This window comes from Ischnura elegans, chromosome 7 (genome assembly GCF_921293095.1).
Source record: "Ischnura elegans chromosome 7, ioIscEleg1.1, whole genome shotgun sequence".
NCBI classification, from domain to species: domain Eukaryota; kingdom Metazoa; phylum Arthropoda; class Insecta; order Odonata; family Coenagrionidae; genus Ischnura; species Ischnura elegans.
In genome coordinates this window covers 7,257,860-7,282,034 of record NC_060252.1, presented here as the reverse complement: position 1 = coordinate 7,282,034, position 24,175 = coordinate 7,257,860, and the positions used below count along the sequence as shown (strand labels likewise).

The 24,175-nt window shown below is 39.1% G+C and overlaps 1 protein-coding gene across 1 annotated transcript in view; it reads right to left on the bottom strand.

The window, feature by feature from the left end:
- The window catches only part of LOC124162639, a 29,448-nt gene extending 9,084 nt beyond the window's left edge, over positions 1-20,364 (bottom strand). The window contains exons 1-3 of the mRNA XM_046539230.1: positions 20,199-20,364; positions 3,316-3,539; positions 1,568-1,871 (exon numbers count right to left, since the gene is read on the bottom strand). Coding sequence (XP_046395186.1) covers positions 1,568-1,871; positions 3,316-3,539; positions 20,199-20,310 — 640 coding nt within the window. The 5' untranslated portion in view covers positions 20,311-20,364. The remainder of the gene's footprint in view (positions 1-1,567; positions 1,872-3,315; positions 3,540-20,198) is intronic.
- Between the last annotated feature and the right edge of the window lie 3,811 nt (positions 20,365-24,175).

Genomic DNA, 24,175 nt, shown 5'->3' with positions numbered 1-24,175 from the left:
GGTGGATGGAAAAATCCAGAAATCAGAGGGTAAAAATGCGGCCTGACTGGGACTCGAACTCAGAACCTCCTGAATGCTGGCCAGGTGCTCTATCAATTATGCTACCAGGACGCTTTGATCCTGGATTTCAGCGGGGGCTTATGCACACAAAACTACCTTTTCTTTGGCCCCCAAGAGTAACCAATAGATGGCACTGGGGCAGCTCACCACTCACCAACAGAAGAAATGGACGAGGACACAAGGATGAAAGGAAAGATACACACTCACACGATAGCAGGAGAGAGACATGATCAGGACAAGGACAGGAACAGGAGTGCAAGAAAACATTATGCATAAGGGATACAACTTGAACTAAAGCTCTCTCTCAAGTCAATATAGCAATTAAAAGTGCACTCTCCTTGCGGCCCATTGACCCACTGCGCTCATTTTTGAACACTGATTGTAACTGGGAGCTCAATGTAAGTCAAGAAGAGACGGAATAGAACCGCCCCTGCATGTGGGCCCCCCTCTAAGGAAATGATCGCACCAAAGTAACGCAACGAGGAGGGGACGAGAGCACACCAATTCCACCAACATCTTCACCATTCTTCACGTCATTAATTCTTTACCCGGACCCTTTAAAATCACTACATTCATTTGAGAGAGGCCCCATTTCTCCAGGCCCTCAAGTACAACATGGGGGGTAAGTAATGCTGTGCGAGAGTCTCGTCGGTCGATTTCTCGGCATTGTCGGGACGAGAGTCTCGCCTGGGTCGAGAGTCGAGAAGTCTCGCCCCTTCGAGATTTCTCGACACCGGTCGAGACTCCCGGGCAAGGCGAGAATTTCCAAAGAGACATTTCCGTTTATTTACAAACCATTATCAGGGCTTAATATGAAATTGAGCATATAATTTTGATGCATAGGCATCTTAAAGGGTTACTGCAATGTTTATTATTATAGTAATATAATAAAAAAGAAACATTCACTTGTAAATTAACAAAAAAGAAGAGATCATAGTCTAATTCTATAGAATTTTATATATCTTTTTGCAATGTTTATTTATGGTAACTAAGGTTCATGGTTACCTATCAATTTTGGTTAATTAAATAATAGAAAAATATGCTTAAGTTGTAACTGTTGATCTTATATTACAGTTATTTTTAGTTTTAGAAAATAATATGTGTCTTAGGTGTCTTAAAATAATCTTTTTGTTAAATAATTTCCAATGTCTAAAATGGAAATACTTTTATTTTTTTCGAGGAGCCGGGAGTCTCGACGGGTATCAAGAAATATCGAAAGGGCGAGACTTCTCGACTCTCGATCCAGGCGAGACTCTCGCCTCGCCGAGTGTTTCGTCCCGACAATGCCGAGAAATGAAATTCTCGTCTCGACCGTCGAGACTCTCGGGTGGTCGAGAGTCTCACACAGTCCTAGAGGTAAGGCATTCATTTTGAATCGACGGCTTGTTTCAAATGATTTCTCATCACCTCTCACTTTTGGCATAATTTTTGAACATTTTGTATAGCACCTCTCTTCTGGCACTCCTTGTAGCACAGTGCTTGCACGACCAGTGGGACAAAATCTTACTTTGGAATCCTGTGTATGCAATGGCGAACTGCAAATCCTCCTCATATTCCAGGGAAGGTTGACTGTGTATGTGGATATCAGTCGTGAACACGTAATCAGGCGAAGCCCAGGACCCAAAGGACAGGAACCTTTTCCTGGAGTCAATGCTGGTTGAACCTTGATTTTCCATGTAGATACTAGGGTTTCTTGTGAAAAGTCCGGAGAAGGCGGATATGAACTCGGATGGCGGTGGTAGCCTTCCGCTCTTGGACCGCTTCAAGCCGAAAGAAATGTCCCCACACCTCTGCCTTGGATCCACGCTGAACTGTCCCGCGGCAGGCACATGAAAGGAAATGAGATCAAGGCAAAAAGTCAATCATTTACTCACTTCGTGAATCAACCCGAAGGCCCATTTTGCATAGGTTAGGATAGAGCTCACCCCTGAAAAAGCCGCAGACGAATGAATTTCGCACATTCAGGGTAGGGAGGCCATTGCCACGTCGATTTTCAAAGATTCTTTTGTTTGGTGGCGTCCGAAGACCCGGGATCCCTGGATCAACAGCTAGGCGCTCTAGCCACTACGCTACCACGGTGCAAGGCTAAGGTTGCATTGGTTAACATAAAATGAAATTGGGTGGAGCTGCTAAGTGGCTGAAATCAAATTAGAATGTGTGTGTATATATATGACATTCAAGTGTAGGTTCGAAGCTTTTCGGGGTGTTGATCAGATGATCTCTGCATTCTCTTCGGGGTTTCACCACGTCCGTTGTTGTGTTTCCGTGACAACAGTGTCGCTGACATTGCAGTCAGCGTCTTCAGGTCGAAGGTGAGGAAACTCAGAAAAATTTCCGTCTTATATAGGCGGCGGCGGCCTCTTCATTCCGCTGCTGCTCTCTCATTGGTCGGTGGTCTCATTGTTGGTCTCTCATAGTTACACGGCCGGTCGCGCGGCGTAATTTACAAGCCATGGGTGTCGGGTTCCTCTTGCTGATCTAAAAAAAATTGCTACAATACTTTGTGCTTTAAAACCTCACGCTGCAGACAGTCAACATGACATTGTAATAATACACAAGGCCATTCAAGAAAAGCGAAGCACGAGGTACACGGTTAGTCGCGCGACGTACTTTGTATGCCACACGTGTCGATTCCTCTTGTCGATCTAAAAATAAACTAGCTACAATACTTTGAGCTTCGAAAACTCGCAATATAGGCAGTAAAAGTACATTGTAAGAATACATGGGGCCATTCTAGACCTGAAAGAACGTACAATGTTGAAATCCTTTTTTACTTTATATGCCAGCGTGCTCGCTTGAGCGAGTTTAATAAGCTATGACAACACATTCCATCCAGAGCTCTTTTTTAGTGACGCAATTCTCGTTCCTAACTTTTGCTATCACGATATTGACAGTGTTTTCAGGTTTTACCTGGAGGAAGTCTAACATATTGATTAAATAAAAGTTGCTATAAGGTATAAACAAAATATTTTTAATAACACAATTAGTTTAATTATATATTTCAGTTTCATTTAATATCAGTTTCATATTCTTTTGTATTCATCCCAAAACGTTTCATTAATATACCCTATTTGGTGGAGAAACGAGTACTCATTTATTTACTCCTTGTCCGTGGCTTACCCTCACCCTCCTTATCTGTTTCTCACCATATCCCATCCTCCCCTCGACACGAAGTAAGCGCAAATTGCACAGTATAAGGAAAATTGCAAAAATAAATATCGCCCGACAAAGGCTTAGAGAGAGCGATAAACTTACGGTCATGAAATCCTTACAAGCCTCGGACTTTGCCCGGAACTTTAAGTTCTGGATAACCGCTATGATTCCTGTATTGCTTGTTTTGGATTGCACATAGGTTTTACAGTCGAAATTGGTATTTCCAGGCCAGGAAGCGAGGAAATCTTTTGAGTAGCGGTGCAGAACGCTGCGATCCAGGAAAACGTCGAGTCTCCTAACACAGCTGGGTTTCTCTTGGAAATCGTCTGAAATGGAAATGAGCACATTTAGCGAGTATTTTAAGAAAAATGTACAGTGGGTTTGGCAGGAAACAATTCTCCATTTTGACCTTGGTTTCGAAGACTGAAGTTATCGAGTGATAGGGGATCAAAAACTTACCTTTTAAGCATTTTATCATCGCCATGAGTACAGGAAAAAAGAGGAGAAAGTCGACGCAAAATAATACAAAACTTTTATTGGTAGAATAAAATATAATTTGCATTTATCCTTCGCCTGATTGTTTGCATACTGGTAACATATTTCAAGGTCGCTGGAAAAAGTCTTGAAAAATATTTTTTTTTGGAAACAATTTTCTTCCAAAAATTATATTAGTGAAGCTATTAAAAATTATTATTAGAAAATTGAGGAAATATCAGGATTATGCAACGTCACCATCATAACGTGCAAAAATAAAGTACATATATAGGGAAGATTTATTCAAGGAAAGTCAAATAAATGTCTAGTAAAAATGGCCCACCAAGCCTATTTATAATATATTGCTCCGAAGATATGGATTGCCCAAATTTATACCCATGCATAGAATTAAACATCACAGAGAATAATGTATTGCTTTTAAAGAAGTTATTTCTGTACGTATCTGTATAAATAGCATAGCAGCATAAAAACACAATACCGATACCATACACATTTTATCACTATCATTATTGAATTATAATTGCACTATTAAAATGTTGGTAAGAGTTTAAAAAACACAATTAATCCATACTAGAGGTGAATATGCCTTAAAAACTACTTGAATCCACCATCCAGCCCACCATCAATCAGAATTTTTCCAGATATTTTGATGTGCTAGATGATGGTAATAAATATTATCAACTCTTTACCGGTAGTAAACGGCCAATTCCTTCAAGAATAAAGCATCCCCATACGTAGCGCAAGAGTGGGAAATGATGATACTCTAGCCTACTCAAGAAATTACCTTCTCATCTTATACATATCCTTAACAGCGAGAAAACCAAGTGAGTTATAGCTAGCAGACAAATTCCAGTAAATAATGAATAAAAAAGCGACAATACCTGTAATATTTATATGAACTGATGCAATATTGGTGTCCAGGATACAAGGCCTGACTTTATGCGAACCAAAAATTAACGCCTCAGATGGATGGTCCAAAGGGTAAAAGTTATTTTTAAGTTGCCAATTATGGTCAACACAGTACAGAATTGATTGGAGTGAGCAGAGTCATCACTGGTCAACTAAGAAAAGTAAATAGGTCGATTTGACGAAGTTGTGAATCCAAATATGATAATATTGACACATAAACATATTTTTTTCTCTTTCAAATATTTCTTTTGCTAGCTCCGTATAATTTATTCAAGGTCAACCTTTCCAATGCTTGCCATCCACTTGTCCCTTAAGGGCCCAGCCCAGCCTTAAGGGCCTTAACCTTAATTAATGAGTGTCTTCATCAGGCCATCACGTCTCAAGATATAGCCGATTAGACTGTGTTGTCACCTACAATGGCAGGAGGGGATTCAGGTTTAGATTTATTTTCCATACAGATCTACACAAGGCTTTTCTTTTCCTCTACTCCTCTTAATAATCTGCTCATTTTTCCGTTGCTGCCGTTGTCCATGCCTCAAATCCGTAGGGAGGCATACAATACATAACTGTTAGTTCTGATTATTTTTTTCCTTGAATCTATACGCTTAAATTTCCCGCTGTAAGTAGGTCTTTCTTTTGGTGGAATTCCCTCCACGCCACGGATATTCTACTAATAATTTCTTTCTTGCTTGCCCCATCTAGTTGCTCTGCTTCTCAAGGAACAGATTTCATTCACCTCTAAATGTTTTTATTTCCCTATTTTATGTAGGTCTTGACTACTTCTTCTCTTCTGCTTCATACTAACATCACATTTTAATATTTCACAAGACTGACGCATACATCGTTGCTCAGACAGGGGTCCTTTTATGACTGTGTAAGTTTTATGATTTTTTTTCAGTGCACCAGTTCCTCTACATTTCACTATTTAAGTATACTCTGTCAACAAGTTGAATCGTCGCAAATGTCTCCACAATTGGGAAAGGTGGTGCCTGCCACTGTTAGGCTAAACGCCCCCTAGCGTAAGTATTATGGGAAAATGTTATATTATTTTTAGGGATGGTCGGATCGGATACTTCGGATCCAAATATCTGCGGATATTGCCCTTCATCGGATACTTCGGATCCAAATTCGCTGAAGACTTTGGATCAAGATCCGAAATTTTAAATTTATGCCTCAGTGAATGCAGCGTCCCATACGAGGGAGGGGAAAGAGTTTCAATTCTACCTTCGCATGCATCGTTGCACTGTGTTGCTTGGCATACTCATGAACCATTTTGTTTAAAAGCTCTCGTAGGAGTTATGCAACAGAATTTCAGCCGCGAAATTTTTTTACGGCAAAAGACGACTGGCATATGGTGTGATTCTTACTAAGATATTGAGCAACTATCTGGAGAATCTCAACTCCGTAGGATAACAACCTCGTCAAAAGTGACTACGTCGCAAAAAAACACCCTCGGCCATCCATTACACCATGCCTCTGATATTTTTTCCCTTTTCGAGACCGCACAGTCCATAATCATTATCTTATAAGGAAAATATCAAGTTAGAAGAGAACATGTTCTGCAATAGAGGCGTGTTTCATCCGTACCCCATCTCACCAACTGACTTTTTTCATCTTGCCTGCTTCAATTCTCTGTTTCTGGAGAACTAACGCTAGGTGAGTCACTTACTGGACCAGAATATGTCTCGATAGTTTTCGGCAATAGAGTGTTTGTATGGGTGAGGAATAAGCATGAAACCCTTTCCATTTATTGCATACATGTTTGAAGTTCACATATGTTTAATGAAAATTCCATGTGTTTTGTTATTAATTTATTATTTAAGTTTTAATAAACTTTGTTTTAGCATCGAAATTCTGGAGGGTAAAACGGCCTGTAATTGGCTATTCGTTACGTGACGTCATCTCCCATAGTACAGCTGCAAGCGGACGGGAGCATTTCTATTTCACGTATTTTACGTGATATTTCTTCATTTTTCTGCAAGTAAATTTGCAAAATGGAACCTGGTTTCGTTAAGGCTTGTTCAAATAACCTCCCAGACGTAGACCCCTTCGTGATCGGTGTATACCTAGGGCCTATCTTCGTTTTTGTAAGGTCTGTAACTTCGTTTTCTCCCGAGTTGGGAGAAAGTAGACTCGTGAAGCGTTTCATCGAACACTTAGTCTATAACTCGATCGCATATAGACGATGAAGTAAAGAGTGAAGTGAGTTGTGAATGTAACATCTTCGAGGAAATTATTTCTTCCATGCTGGTTCAACCAACCGTATACATTTCGATCAAAGGTATCTGACTATTGCGAAGGGGATATGTTTCATATTTGAACTAGCTGTGCTTTAGGGATACATCGAGCGCGTATTAATTTTCATTCGTTTGTTCGCTTCTAAGTTCTGTTTGACTTTATTACGTATTGAACCTATTGCCAATTCATTGTGAACTTTCGCCAATGTTTACATTTCACGCATTTCGTTGCGCTGTTGTTCGTTTTTGTTTTGGTCTTATTTTCGTTATGGTAGGAGTGATAGTGAAATTCGAAGTTTTTTGATGTTACAATAACTGGTTTAGCAATTTGTTTTAGCCTATTCATTTAATTGTCTTCGCAATGTTAACGCGAAATAACGTAAACTGATTCTAAGTCGTTAGTGATGTGTGGGAAGTGACATGTGAAGAATCCTTACGAATTTCAAGGAGTGCAAATTCTTATAGTGTGGAGTGCAGAGTGATTGGAAAACCGATAATTATTATTTATTAGTGTTACATAATAGTGTTTTATATTTATTGTAAGCCAAGTTCTTCATTGAAACAGTTGATTCGGGATATACTGATTATAAGTATCAAAAAGACAGCTCGTGAAATGTGTGCGTGGAAGTGCTATTTGTGATATGATGAGCAATAAATATGTACAAGTAAGGGTAATTTTGCATTGTTTTTTATACATTAACACCACTAGTAAACTATTTTTCCCTATGTTTCCGCACTTTTATGCTGTCAATATTTGAAAATTTAAATGTAGCGAGGCAGGTTGTTGTGTTTCTTCAACTATAACATTTTAGGAGTTGCAAACATATGTCACTAATTGCTCGCATGTAGCTATTTGCAATGCATCAAATTTGTACCATTCATACATTTACCGTAACGTTATTTTCTTTACGATTCTTTACTGCATTGTAAAATTTTTAAAGTTTCCTTTTCCTCTCCAACATTGTATATATCTGCTTTTCGAGTATAAATGCTTACAATACTGACGTTGCTAATAATGTTTTTCCATAGTCATCAAGCATACATAATGAAAGTAAGCATCCGAAGTGAAAAAATATGTAATGTATATCATCAATGAATACACGGCCGTTTGTATACAAGAATAACTGCATCTCAAACATACGTATGCTTCAGTATTACGCATTAGTCTCTCCTTTCTGAATGGAATAATATACTCTTTTGTGTGTAATAATGGCATCGAATTAAGATCCCTCCGGGCTGCCAATAACCATTTCCGTCGTAGTTCAGGCTTATCGGGAACATCTACAAAAATCTTGTTCGGTGTAGAAACACGGGTGCTCCCACATATCGGAACAAAACAATATTCATTCCGGAATTTTGTCCTACAAGCCATTAATCTATCTTCGCTCATGGCTACGAACCTAAAGAATTATTGTACGAAATATACCACTAATTTATAGTAGGACATATGGTTTATTCCGTCAGATTCACCTCAGTGTTCGTAAACAACAATATCCATCAATCGCAGGTGATCGGAGGAACTGCAGTCAGTTGAGTATGGGGATTGACGTCACAAGCCGTCTGACATGGCGGCGGAGTGTTTTAAGCGCAACATTGATTTTGGAATGTTTATTTGTTAATAACAAATTAACCCATGGTCGTACGACTGTAGGAATTGGAATTTTGCTTAATTAAACCAAACTGATATTTTTAATAGGCCTCACCAAAAATGTGCAAATACTCTATTGGATGATGTGCGCGAGATTCAAGAAAGAAGGAGACCAAACGCGTCGCATTTTTGGCATATTTAATTTTTTTTTATGCTCAAATCAATTGTAACAAAGTTTTCTTTGTTACAACGAGGCCATGCAAATATTCAACATTGTTCAAGCAACACAATTTTCAAAGAAACAGGCGTGACAGGCGTGGCATCAGCACCGTCAAACAAGAAGATCCGGCCCGGAAACGACAACTGTACAGATCGCATAGGTCGCCCGGCTTCGCTTTGAAGGCAACGACGTCACAAAATAGCAAGATCTAACATGTTCGTCCTTGACTCCCTCATTCATTGTGACGTTGCGTGAAAGACGAAGGCACGAAGGGATTGCTCTCCTTCCCCTCCACCTCCCCCTGCTTCCCACCCCTTCCTCTCGCTGAGCGGTCGTCTCGTTCTGTTCCCGCAACTCGTCGCACGTGACGCTAATGTTTTTCTAAACATTTCTTAATTGTGTTGCAAGATTGCGCAGTTGAAATTTAATTGAATGATTTACCGATAAACAGGGATGCCTGCTAACAAAAAATACTTGGGGGTGGCGGGGATCCTGGAAACCAGGGATCTTGCCCCGTGAATTTTTATAAGTAGTGAGTTTTAAGTTTTTTAAGCATTTTAGAAGAGTCATAGGATCAATATTAGAACCCTGATTACTCGAATCTCGGTATCTGGACAATCCGGGGAAAATCGACAAGCATCACTCATTTTTTCCTCACACCCATAACGAATTTCTGATGGAGCTCGGGCCCCCTCAGGCCCCATGGAGTCGGCGCCACTGTCGATAAAAATGTCTTTCATTGTGTAGAAACATTTTTATTGACATGAAGTGGCATTGACATCATGTGCGCGGACTGTGACGTGAAACTATCGCGAGTGTAACGGCAATGAAATAGTTGGTCTTTCGGGCGAAAGATGGCATACAGATGCCCGGAGGGACATGAGTGACTGAGTGGTACCCCAGAAGGGGATGGACCGCGTTTAAGGCGCTCGGGCAGGGGGTTGTATTGTTGGGGGTGCCTCGGAAGGGGAAGGGAGAAGAGACAATAGTGTATGAAAGAACTGGAAGTGACGACGTGACGGCACAAGCAACAGTCACAACAGAGCGACGGTCGGTGTAAGGTGCCTACCAGGGGCGGCTCATAGATCTTTTATCTATATGAAAGATCTATGGGGCTGCTCCAGCCAGGGGGCGCGGGGGGCGCACCCCCCCCCCCCCCTGGGCGGTGACTGACGGAATTATTTTTCTGCTTGCAATCTCCTCTTACCCATACCAGGAAATACGAGAATGAAATAAACGCTCGTAACCCATTGTGCTACAAAGTATTATCCCACGTTATTTTCTACTGCTTGCGCTGTTTATCTTTTGATAACTAGTATCTACATATACAAATGCTTTACAATAAACTATACAACCACTTGTGTAACTCACTCAGGTATACAAATTCTAGGCCACTTCCAGTTCAGCTGGAGTCTTGAAATTTGGCACACTGGTAGCTCATATCGTGTAACCTACGGGAAAAGTCGGAAAACCACTTTTTTAATTTTAAACCCTCCAAAACGGAAAACATCTTGCGTCGCTGGGCTTTTTGCACGGCGCAATATTTACGTATTTCATCCATAAAACTATTCAATTTCAACCGCTTTAATTTTTTCTTAATTATGATGTAGAAAAAGTGTACTATCTTATGATTTCAATAGTTTTACATAGAAGTATCCGATTAATGATTATTTCCGCCATTTTAACGATCTTCCGAATGTTGAATTCAACATCCATTGTTTGCGTGTACTGGCTGAATAAATCAGTACCTAATAACAAGTAATAAATAATAAGAACGAGGACGCCCAAGTTCCATCAGATTCTTACTTTTCCTCAATCTGATTTTCTTGTATTCCTCATTCGATCGAGGTATTTTGATGCAGTGAGCGAAAAACTTCCATTACTTGTTGTAATTCATCCCGCACGAAAACTTTTATTTTCGTTTAAGAGAAGAAGCATTGAAAAAATATGATTGTGAAATTTTTACTAGTAGTTAATAAGATATTCTTCCATAGGGCAATAGAAATTCATTTGATGGTTCCATAAGTATACCGAAGTATGACGTTGGCCTTTACATCAAAATCATGGAAAAACTAGACGATTTTACCAGATATAACCTATTGAATAATCCATAGACTCATTTTCATTTCCACCTGGATACAATTTTCCGGTTTCCATGCATGCAAAACGACATGGAGAACAAGAGCCTAGTGAACTCAGATCTGTCCAAGTTAGTCATTTCACAAACTATCCTTGGTTAGTCTTCTCTGAAGAAAAGCAGGGTCTATTTTTCAAGTTCTGTGCGATCTTTTGCTATTCTAAGTTGAGTGGAGGACAAAAAACCGTACCCTTAAAAAAATTAGTCCCCGAGCCATTACAAAAATATGCTAAACTTTCTGGAAAAGATGGAGATTTGGAAAAACATCTTGCAAACAAATATCACCGGATGCGGAAATAGATGGCAATGCATTTTTGAAGGCTTACAAAAATCCAGGACACAGAATAATTAATCTAATAAGCGAAGAGAGGAAGAAACAGATCATGAGTAATCGTGCTCGGCTAGTCCCAATAATTTAAACAATAATGTTCCATGGAAGGCAGAATATTCCGCTGAGAGGTCACCGTGATGATGCGAGTTTGCTCGAAGATTCTGAAGATCTTCTTCACAACGATGGATATTTCAGAGCTTCATTAAGATTTAGGATTGACAGCGGAGATATGTTTTAGAAATAATCACCTAATAATGTGCAAGGGGAACGCGACCTATATTGGCAAAAATACTGCCAATGATTGCTTGTTATTACGGGCAAGAAATTTTGAGAGTTGTTCAAGAACGTGTTCATGCAGCCAGATATTTCTCTGTCATTTTTCATGAAACAACAGATATGTCGCACACATCTCAGTTGTCTGTTTGTTTACGATATGTGTACGATGGACAAATACATGACGATTTCGTAGGTTTTCTGGATTTCCACTACCATAATTATTCTGGGGTTGAAGAAGAACCAAAGACTACCGGCAAAATTTTAGGACAATCTGTTTTATTTCTACTTAAACAGATGAATTTAGATACAAAATATTGCATAGGTGTTGGTTTTGATGGTTGTTCTGTTAATATATCAGAGTGTAGAGGCGCGGTGTCCGAAATACAGACTGAAGCGACTTACAGTCTCTAATGTAGTTGCAAGAGCCATGCTCTCAATTTAGCCATATCAAGGAGCTCTAAAGTTCAGAGTGTGAGGAATGCTTTTGGCGTAATTAATGAAGTCGTCTCCTTTCTTAAAGCATCAAGTAAACGTAATAAAACCATTGTTGATATCTTAGGTCATTAAATGACAGGTAACTGTGAGACTAGATGGGTAGAAAGTCATAAAGCTATTGTAACTTTTAGAGACGACTTACCTGATATTGCCAAAGCTCTCGAAAAAGTGTCAAAGTGGGATGATTATAAAACGGCAACTAAAGGAAAATGTTTAATGTTATCAATTTGTAACTGTGAATTCATTTTAACTATATATAGTCTGAGTGATGCTTTGAGTGCAACTTATATTTTAAGCAGATATTTGCAAAATGAGACTATAGATGTTTTTCAAGCTAAAAAAGTTGACCAAACTTTACAAGTACTAAAGGATAAGCGGATGAACTCATAAAATTTTCTCTGGAATTTTTGCAAAGGGTAAGAAAACTATGGAGGAAATGGACATTCCAATCCTCATTCCACGTGCAGTCAATTGACAAAAGAATCGAGCAAATTACCCGGCTACCAATGATGAAGATGATATAATCGCGTATTGCGAAAAAAACATCTATATTCCCATCTTAGATTACGTAAATACGGATATCAAGGGCAGATTTGCTGGAGAGTCAATAGAGTTCTTCAAGTTGAATACACTAATCCCAGCTATTTTCATGGAAATAAAATATTAGGACTCGCTAGAAAGCATGCTTGAAAAAATATGTGGTAAATATGCACCGTTATTGAAAAAAATAAAAGTACAATGTTAACGGAATTAGATAATGAGATAAACTTTTTGAAAAAAGTCCGGAATTTAATGACATGAAATCAATAAAAACTGCCATGGAACTTAACATGAAATGTGATGAAAATGTTTATCCTCTGTAGAAAATTTTGTATAAAATGTTGGTGACCCTACCCATTTCTGCTGCTATGGCTGAACGGAGCTTTTCAGATTTGAGAAGACTGAAAAATTGGCTCAGAACAAGGATGAATGAAGATCGATTGACTGGGTTGGCGTTGTTATATATTCACAGAAACATAAATATTAATACTGACAATGTAATCAATCGGTTTGCTAGTCAAAAGACTAGAAGATGTGAATTCTTATTATGATGCATAAAATTTTATCGGCATTTTATTTCTAAAATATTTAATGGTCATTTTACTTCTAAATTTTAATGTAAGTTCATGTTAAAAAACCATGTTACTCTATGGTTCCCGTAGAAATCTAGCTTTCTTATTCTTTAAGTATAGCTTGCTATATACATCAGAAAATTTGTGTGTGCACATCTAAATAGCATTCCTTTGATTGTATTCACCCAGAAGAAACTTGAATAATTACTTCGTTTTATAGCAGACAATTGAAAATGCGTTAGGATCCGAAAATATCCGAAGATCCGGCTCCGAAAATCAAGGATCCGATCCGCCCATCCCTACTGTCTGTAAAAAAAAGCAAGATACTCGAGTTTGAGGAGCTCTAGCGTCTAAATGAAGCAATCGATTTCAATGCAATAAAAAGCATCTGAAAGAGAATTTAGTTCTACGTTATATCATGTACTTTAAAAATTCTTCGGCTCAATAGTATTTCCTGTACTTAATTTTTTCTCAAAAAAGTACCCGTTTTTTGCCCGTAAAATCAAGGTGCCCAACTTTGAGCGCTTGGCATTCCCGTAGTTTTTGTTCCTCAAACTTGCAATTTTGATATAAAGAAGCCACATCTATTACTAGCCGTTTGCCGAAAACAAATTGTTTATACCACAAAAATTAACGGAGTTGTTGTAAACAACGCAAACCTCTGCTAACTTCGAAACCAGTGAGTCAATTGAAAATTGATTGGTACTGTTGTCTTCCGTAGAATGTTAGTAATGCAAGCACATATGAAATGTATATTAAATATCAATAAGAACGTCAATATCACTTATTATTTATCTAGATGTTTCTATGCGCGTACCGGCAGCTCCGTCGTGGGAGGGGGAGGCGAAAAGAGGTGCGTGGTTGCCACCGACTCAGCAGAGGGCGCGCTTCCTATAAATGACCGACTCGCACAATGAAAGTATCGTTGTTGCACCCTTCAGGTAAACTTAAGGTCAGGTTGGGCATCAAAATGCTTTTCTTTGACGTAAATTCTAAGCCATAATAGCGTAAATTTTATCGGATGGTAAAAACTTTTTGTAACTAAATCCCATGTCTAACAGAATGGATCTTAACTTTGGGAGAGAGAAACGTGGGCAATCGGGAACATTCTCTAGCAGGTGATCCATCATTCTGCCTAACGTAGGAAACATATTCCTCATATAGAAACCGTGCACTGTCCTCCTTATTACTCCAATCGTGAAGTCGTCGATGAAGATCTTCGGCCTTCCCAAAAGACGAACCCTCTTCTGTGCCGTAGGAAGGCCACCACTTGTGTTCTCCTTTTCACAATCCTTCTGTTTAGCCGCGACTCTTTTCACAGATATCAAGCTGATGCCAAGACAATCAGACACAGTTTGATACACAGGATATCTTTTGTCCATACTTTTTTCTGCTTCGCGGCGAAAAAAGCAAATTGCACTCAATACCATTTGGACTTCCGTCTCCGAAAAACCCGTTCTTGGACGATTGATTCACCGAGGGAATCTGCACTAACAATAGTCGAATCATCCCTAAAGGTAAACGTTTTAAAGCAACCAGCGAAAGATTCATTAACTGCTAGGGTACTGTGAGTCACGATGCGCTCTGTGGCAACTGCGCACGACTTCGAGAGACTTTCTCTTTTCTGTTGCTTTGTTTAGCCCATCCCCGTCAGGCAGGGAGAAGGCGACAACAAGAGATAAAAACAAAAATAAATATAAAAAGATATTGAATATACTGCTGACATTTAACGTGTATGATCTACGTATATACATAACTAACATTCTACGGAAGACAACAGTACCAATCAATTTTCAATTGACTCACTGGTTTCGAAGTTAGCAGAGGTTTGCGTTGTTTACAACAACTCCGTTAATTTTTGTGGTATAAACAATTTGTTTTCGGCAAACGGCTAATAATAGATGTGGCTTCTTTATATCAAAATTTCAAGTTTGAGGAACAAAAACTACGGGAATGCCAAGCGCTCAAAGTTGGGCACCTTGATTTTACGGGCAAGAAACGGGTACTTTTTTGAGAAAAAATTAAGTACAGGAAATACTATTGAGCCGAAGAATTTTTAAAGTACATGATATAACGTAGAACTAAATTCTCTTTCAGATGCTTTTTATTGCATTGAAATCGATTGCTTCATTTAGACGCTAGAGCTCCTCAAACTCGAGTATCTTGCTTTTTTTTACAGACAGTAATTATTTTTAAGGTTTATCTCCTACTTGCAGGCCACCCGGCGTTGCTCGGGAAGGATAGTAACATAGAGTAAGTATATATATGTACTTACTCTATGATAGTACACAGAGAAGTGGGGAATTCGAAAATTGGAATTCATGGTCACATCGCAGGATTTTTACATTTTCTCTGTGATCGTATCTCGGCGAGTGTCTACGCGGAAGGACTTCTCATAACGAAGAAGTTGTATGACGTGACGTAAAAAACTTTAATGAGAAAAAAATTCATAGGACGCGATAGACGCAATCAAAAGTAGCGCTACGGGGCTTAGTACCATGAAATGCACCTAAGTACTAACTATGGTTGCAATCCGTTAGCAATATATGACATATAACGAGCATATAAACGGACATAGAGGACAGAAAAATTGACATCCTCTTTTATATGTATTGATATGAATATTTTCAGGCATTCAACAAGAGTTGAGAACTTTTCCAGAGCCTGAAAAAACCAAAATACAAATATTTGAAGCGCGAAAATTGAGGAAACGTTGGAATTAAAGTGACTGTCATTCATGGAGTCATTAGAAACATTTATAGCTGACGAATGTCCATTTGTTCAATTTCAATTGATGTGGCAAACAACGGTGGGCTGCAAGGACCATAATTCGTAGTTATTATGAGGAAATTTAGAGGACTCTGTGCGAGTAGAATATGCTCGACGAGCATTTGCTTGATATCGCCCAGAGGGAGACACTTGACCCCTTAAGGTTAAAGATACGAGTGATTTATTTTACGTTCACACTATCATATGCTCCAGAAATATGTATTAAAATTAAGGAGGAGAAAGTAAAAAAACGTATTCTGATACGAAAAAAGTTTAATTCCGTCGCGAGTACAGAGCCAACTCATGGCCCAACAAAGCGGCATGCTGTCCCAATAAAGCGGAGACAGGATATGCTTGCATCGGATGCTGTTCTCTAAGATCTGCCTCAATTGAGCGGCTGCCCCAACTAACCGGTGGACCCATTAGCCGGAATCTACTGTACATCATATTTACTGAATTCATCACTTTGAAGTCCCCGCCTGTATTAAATAATAAAAGTATTTAATTTGTATATTTCTCGTTTTCAGAGAGCTCACAATATTTGGGATCGAGGCGTAATGAGAATATGCCCGGAGAAAGGATATCCAAATGTCAATTTAATTTGGATCGACCAAATATATCTCCGAAACGGATAAAACCGACTGTATTGGGGAATCATCAGCATCAAATCATCACCACTCTAAGCGCAGTACTCGACGGACCCTCTCCTCCCCAATGATGATTGCCAAAGGCATTGAAAAGCCGCTCTCCAAAATAACATTTCCTTTCCAGCTTCCATTGCCACTTGGACTTTCTATCTTCGGGGGATTTTCCTATACCCAATTAGTGGCTTGAATTAATAATTCGGAGGTGTATCATGGTAATGTGAAAGCTACAGATCGTAATTTCCACACGTTCATACAAAACTCAACAACCGACCATGGTTTCAACCCATTATGTCAATTGCAGGGTAATACAACGAGCACTCTCTCAGTATTTATTTATACCTAGAGCCAAGCTAGGGGGTGGGGGCGTATGGAATTGGCGTGAGGGGAGTGGGAGGAGAAACAGTTTGGGTGAACAAATGAATGAAGAAATGAAGCGGAGCTTGAATAAAGGTCAAGGTTTTGTCGTCATGGGGATGCTTAACTTAAATAAAGGTGAGTCAGTACAAAATAAAACATCATTACTAAATCCATCCATCAAGGATCTAGTGGTTCTAGAATTAGAGGCCGATTTTGTTTTAATCGTGGATAAAAGATATGCTGAGGAGGTATTTAGCCTTAAAGAGGATGAAAAGAAATGACCCATGGTAATACTTCCTCCGAGAAGAGGCTCTACGTTCATAGTGTAGGTGATGGCAGATGTGATCATCTTTGTGAAGGTCAAGGGCAAATCTGGCGCAGGAATTTAAGAGCCGCTGAAGTTTAAAATGCAATGGTAATGGGATGTACTACAGGCCACTACCGCAGGGGAAAACGAGCGTTGAAATGAGTATTTTACGAGTATTAAGAGGTTAAGAAGTGATCTGTGCGTACGGGTAAAAGCGAAAATTGACGACCACATTTCACAAGGTGATGACGTCATTTTCATGACCGCAACTTTTTACATTCAACCACAACTTCAAGTTAAGGCTCACTTACTCGAGTAGGGAGAATCTTCGATTGAGAGAGGGATTTGCTCAGCTTCTGAGTTTTGTTACTGCTCATTTGAAAGCCTCTTTTAGACGCTATTCTAATCCAATAAATATATAATATACAATAATAAATAATCTATTCGTCGACATACCGGTGGCATCAATCTTATTTCCGTTGCTGGACGCACTTTACATCGAATCGAGTTTTTGAGAAAATAAAGTCCCCTCCGACCAACCACGTCTCGCTTCGCATTCCACTTATATCATTCCTCAAGATACGATTAGCTTTGTCTTTGCTCGAGCTGAATTACAAAGTTTTTGAAACCACGTGTATTCTTTGAAAAATTCATGAAAATCGTTAGGAATCGTATTTTTTTCGACCGTTTCCTCCGTCAATTTCTCCAACTTGAATAAATGGAGAAGCATTCATCTAATAAATAGCTAACAATTATGCTTAAAATTTCTTCCTCCATCAATTTCCAGCGTTATTTTGAGAAGACAAATAATAGCCCACTCCTGGACGGTTTAACAGCAACACTCAGGGTCACGCTGACTGAAAAAGCTTCCATCGGCACTACACCACGGATATTTTTATCACATTATATATGTATGAAAATATCAAGAACAATTTGTGCCATTTCTAAGAATTGGGAGGAGAAAAGCAACTGACTATAAGCGAGGTCCTTGAAGGCCAAGGTTAAGCTTACACCAAGGTTAAGCTAAGAGATGACTGGCCCGAAATGAGTTTGCTTACAGTGTCAACAGCTTATCTGTGAAGTTTTTACGCTCGCCGCAAAGGAGAAATGGATCGAAAAACGGAAAAAGCGGGTCTCATGATAATTCAACATCATTTCAAAGTCAGCAAAATAATTAAAACGGTGCTCAAGTTCACTACGAATGTGACATCAACATTTGAAATCAACGCTTCCGAGTCAACCTTTGCATGACTTTCTCTTTACGAGGCACAGTGGTCGACAAGGTCGTATAGTCCGAATAAAACCTCCTGAGACAGCATTTTTTTGAAAGCAAATATTCAATTATGCAGGGGTTACGGCACCTGCAAAATTGAATATTGCTGCTTCGATTAAGCCCTCAAAGGGCGTCCTTTTTTGCAAATTTGTCGCCCAGTTATCGAAAAATGTTTGCAGGACGCCGAATTTATTGGTGAAGAAAACTTCAATTTTAGCGAGAGGAGAGCGAATTTAGGTTTCTTGACACGGAAATTGTTGAAAAACTCCCGAGATGCATGTGTGTTTGAAATGTCCCCTCGGATAGATCATCCCTTATCAAATGCACTTATCTCGCACATTGACAGTACACAAGATGACACCATCTACAAGTTCAGCTGCTAATCTCAACAATACTTGCCGTTATCACACGGCTAACAGCTTTGCTTTCATCCCCACCCGGTCGAATGCCCAAATGCTGCACCGTTTTTGCCAGCGCGCTACGGTTGGGGTAATGGGTGGTGGCCGCGGAGATCTTTGAAGGTTGAAGTTTGGCTCTTGGGCTATCGTTTGCAATTAAGCGATGCACGTGATCTCGCAATATATATTAATGCGACGCTGTTATGATGGCTTAGATCGTCACGAAACGACGGTTGAGTCTTTCATACACGAAAAAACAAACACATAGACTTCACATACATAGGGTGGTAGTATGCTAATGAGGACTCGTGATGAGAAATTTAAGATAAATATTCACATTCGTAATTAAATATCCAAGGAAGAACAATTCATGGAAAGACTTGGTATTTTTGTCAACCTTTGAAGGTACGACTAAAGCACTAGTGGACGATTAACGGAGTAGCGAATCGAAAGTCCGGCATATTGCTGTTTCCTCTTTCGAACCGCAGTGATTGCAATAAATTTAATTAGAAAATTCCGAGTATTTTTTTAACTCTCTGGAATTTTCCACCGCGAAGCGGCGGTCAACCTTGAACAGATAAGGCTGGCACATTCAATGCGGGTCTGATTTTCACGGAAGTCGTCAGAATCGGCCGATAAAATAAGAAATAAAAATAGAGAAGAGGTTTTAGCGCCATAACTTCCGTTCAAATACTGCTATTTACGAACGTCGCACACGGGTCGAAAGATGAAAGATTGCTGATGAAGGCCATGAACACGATCGGAAGACTCGAAAGTGGATATTAGTCACGTACGGAGGCGTAGAAAGGCCGAACGCCAGAGCACGTCAATGGTTTCATTCATCAAAGAAAACGAAAGGCATTGATTGCGATTCCTTACCCACCATTAGTGTATACATAATATACAAATTATTTGGTTTTAGAAATCCCAGTTTAGACGAATGGCAATGGTCAATTTTAACCTCATTTGAAAAAGGCCAGATTTGCGCCCATGCGATGCCACTCCACGTGACGTCACAGGGAAATAGTAGTTTCTATACGAGTAGATAGAAGTTTTACATCGTCTGAGATTACCAATGCATGCACGAGGCACAGAGCTCAGGGAAACATGTCTTAATAACCACCAATTAAAACTGCCTATGGTCGGAAAGTTTCCTTCTTTTGATAAGGTATTTATAATCCTTATTTTCGCTTCGGACTTAGCCATCGCGTTTTCGCGCCCTTGAAAATGTTCACTTTTAATTTTATCGCGAAAAACAGATATGGTCATTTAAAAATCTAAAAGCGTGAAATGCGTACTCCAGGAGTAATAATCTTTCAATTTAGACGGTAAAAAATAATAGGAAACCACCCTATTGACGTGCTCCGTATCTCGGCTTAGACTGGACCACGTCCGTGCTGAATGTGCTAGAGTCAAGTGAAAGTATGGACTCACAGTGTTTTGGCACGATGGCGCTGTATTCGGCCGTGGTCGCGGCGATTATAGTTGCGAATAGCAAAGGCACCAGCATCCCTCCCTGGAAGGCTCTCTGGCTTTGGGTCTGCATTTCGAAGGCCGTCTCCCTGTGCAATGCCCTTCTCGCGACTCCAACACGACTTCTGCCCTTGGGGATGAAGAAGTGCGGGGGTGGGGGGTGGGTACGTCTAGCGCGCATGCGCACCACTCTATTTGCTTTTCGAATATTTCGGTCAATTGCTTCCATCTTCGCTTGCATGTTTCGCAGCCACAGTGGTAGTATGATGCAGTGATTCACGGGTTCTACACCAGATGAGTTACTTAAAGTGTCGAAGGTGTCGAAGCTTAAAATTTTTGCTAAATAACTGGAATCAATGGCGTAACTATGGGAGAGGATGAGGGGGATAGATTCCCCCCCCCCAAAGCCTCAGAGAAATAATAAAAATAATTTATACTATTGTCTAGTTTTGACGTATAATTAGTGAATTTACTCAAAGTGAAATTTTAAGTGCCAAAATGATGTAAAATTATTCCCAAGATTTACTGAATACATTCATGCTGTTCCATCATAGCTCATAGAATATAATCTTAAAAGTAAGGCGGTCAACGGTACTTCAGCCAACTAACCTGTGTTCTACCAATCCCCTCCAGCGTCCGATTAAAACCAGTGGACAGCCTATATTCGCGACACATACCTTGAGGATGGATAACAAGTCGCTACACGAAACAACTGCAGCATTAAATTCAGTCACGAGGTGTAGAACCCGGGAAGATTTAATCACTGCCATTCATGAAATTTCATTGCACATTGTGGTTCTATATATTAGGAATTTATAATTTCCAAGATTTTATCCAAATTTAAAAATAATGAAATACAAAATAAAATATTTGTTTATAAAATAAACATATCGCGAACTAAAAGTGATACCATACATTTCCTATGAGCCTGAGAGAGTCTCTTCAATTGGTATATACCGAAAAACTGTGTGCGCATGTGAACAATACTCAATTTATACTTAACGTCATAAAATAATAAAAGTACTTAATTCAGTGAACTGCAATTAATTACATTTTCATTGGCGTTACGTATGAAAAACTGTTGTAGTGTAGTGTAAGTAAAACGTTTTTCGTTGTACATGAAGCAATTTATTGAGAGACTCTATCAAGCTCATAGAAAATTAATTTTATTATATAAGTACGCGATAAAAACGTTGCTTGTTAAAAAAATTGTTTATTATTATGTAAAAATTGAAATTTTAAAAACACCTACCTGAATCTTATGTTCTGCTCACAGAACTCAAGTGACGATAAAGCTCTCTGAGGTGGATGCTTATTTATCAGCGCACGAAGAATGGATTGTCAGACACGAGTGATTTCGCGCTCATGTCCAGAGTAGCCTCTGCCGAATTTCCAAGCCCCTGTCATTATCACTGACACAAGGAGCAGGGATTTTCCTAACACTCTTTACTCGCCAAGTTGATCTGGAAGGAAGCTCAAGTTTGGGACTTTGCAGCATTTTCGGGGGCTCACGACCACTGTGTCAACGATGATGAATCAATGGATCGCTTACGTGACAATGTTGTGAAATGTGATGAAAATTATTAGATGTAGCGTTGCATGGAAGACGATGGCAACAGAGAAATGAGGATTCGAGTGAGAAGGATGTTGAAGATCAAATGGATTTATCCTGAGAGAAATATCAAAGATGCGTGAGCGAGAAAACTTTTGAAGATGTCGATAAAAAGTGAATTTGGCTCCTTCACATCATGAGAAAAGACAGTCCGATAAAAATTATTGTTGAAGGACAAGTAGATGAGAAGAATGGTAGAGTTGGGACACGGCTGAAATAAATAGAACAAATGAAGAAAGAAATAAAGCATTATTATGCGAGAGTGAAATGACAATTTGATGGGAGATTTGAATGCAGGTCTGCGTCAACACAGAAAATTAACAAAATTCAAAGGGGGAGGGTAATATTTTTATAGTTAGTATTTAATGACTTTTTTTAAACTATCCACAACACGCGATAGCTACGCTGGAGTACCTCGGACATTCGCTTATTTGACTTTATCACAGGACTTCTCAACTCTCCCACTCTTCTATGGAATCGGTCATTACTTACTCAGTCCACATATTGGATTCTCCTCATTCTTCTGTACCAACTCACTTTGAAATATTCAACCTAAGAATTCTCCGCTTCTGTCTTTGACCATACCTCACTTGCATAATGCTCAAAATGTAAGTCCTCATGAAAATCTTCCTAAAATTTATGCTTATATTTTCATGTGTAAGAGAAAACTTCAGAGAGTTAATGCATTCACCAATATCATACGAAAAGGTATGAATTTTGAAATATTTACTGGACAGCCCAAAGTACTTAAAAGAAACAGCCATGGAAAAATCAGGATATATTCCTTTTGTCACCCATAGGTGTACTAGGAAATGATTCGTTCGAGAAACAATTTTTTGGGTAGCTTTCACCCCATTTAGTTTAAATTTTTGAGTAGGATAAGAATGGCATTGAATTGATTGCGGATTCAGTTTCTTTCTAAATTTCTTTATTTTTAGCTCTTTCGAATGATTTCCTCCGCGTCCGGTCGAGGCCTTCGTCATCTTAACAGCTGTCTCAAGTGGTTGGCCTCCATTACCTCAGTAAATATAACAATGAGTGGACCTCAAAACAACCTGCTTATCCTCAGAATCGGCAATGACCGTCATCAATGCCCACAATAACCACGACACCAACGAATTAAAACGTGTGCGCCGAGAATGCAAAAGCGAAGCAATTTAAGACTCAATTTAATAAATCTTTGAGAGAACGAAAATGATGCCAGTTTTCTGAGGGATTCGTGTGCTAAAAATGACCGGGGAATTATCCACAATTTATATAAGTACAAAGTAAAAGTGTGATGATTATAATAATCATAATGGCTAATTAAGAGCTGAAAATCAATGCGAATAAAAGTAAGATATTAGCTTAAAGTATAAAAAAAGATTCCTAGCCCCGCGTTACACTACGAAACAAAAGATATAAGGAGTGGGATTATTGCGTAAAACAATTTTTGGGGTTATTTTCTCACCATTAAATTTTATCATTTTACTCCTTTACATTTCGGATTAGGTGCGAATTTCCGGTCGAGCGGGAACCAGTTCTCATGCAGCGTGAAATTGGACATCAATTGATTAACACGCCTTAAAAATGGAGGACAAGTAGTCTTCCGAAACGTCGGCCAACACGAATGAGTTAACCTGGTTGAGAACCCGGGAAGAATTCATCAATATTATTCACAGCGAAAAATTAAAATCGCTTACTGTTCTCCGTTGTTTTTAGCCCAACAATTTTAAAATTTTGACTCATACAAAGTGAAACACGCTATACCGAGCAGACTTTTTTCTTTCGCTTTTTGAATGTACAGTCACTGTCAAAAGTTTTAGAACAAAGTTTAAGGCGCCTATTCTGCTTCTCGAGGAATTGTAGTTTTCCTTAGTTATTCACCGAAAATATTTCGTTTGCACATGAAGATACATTCACTCAGAGAGAGAAGTTACTTGCAAATTGATCATTCTGTTTCGATTTATTTTCGATTTGATGATAATTTCGTGTGCATTTACTGCGTACTTGCTCCTGTTTTCACCGCTGGTTTATGTTTAACGTGTTATAAAACTACCAATGCAAGCAGTTGCGCTGGTAATCCTGCGGCTTAGATAGTAATGATTGTTAGATTGAGTCCTCGACGCGTAACACTTTGCTCATAATTTTTTTTTTCGTGCCGTTCAGGCGTTTTGTATTTCTTTATAGCTTTCAGATCATTTGAAATTCACTGCAGGAGCATCATATACTTGTTTGACGAAAGTGAGTTCTATAAAAGTTAGGAAACTGGCAGGGCAAGATGAATAATTTATATGAATAGCTAGCAGGTTTTGAATGTTAGAGATTTGCAAAAGAGGGTAGCCGT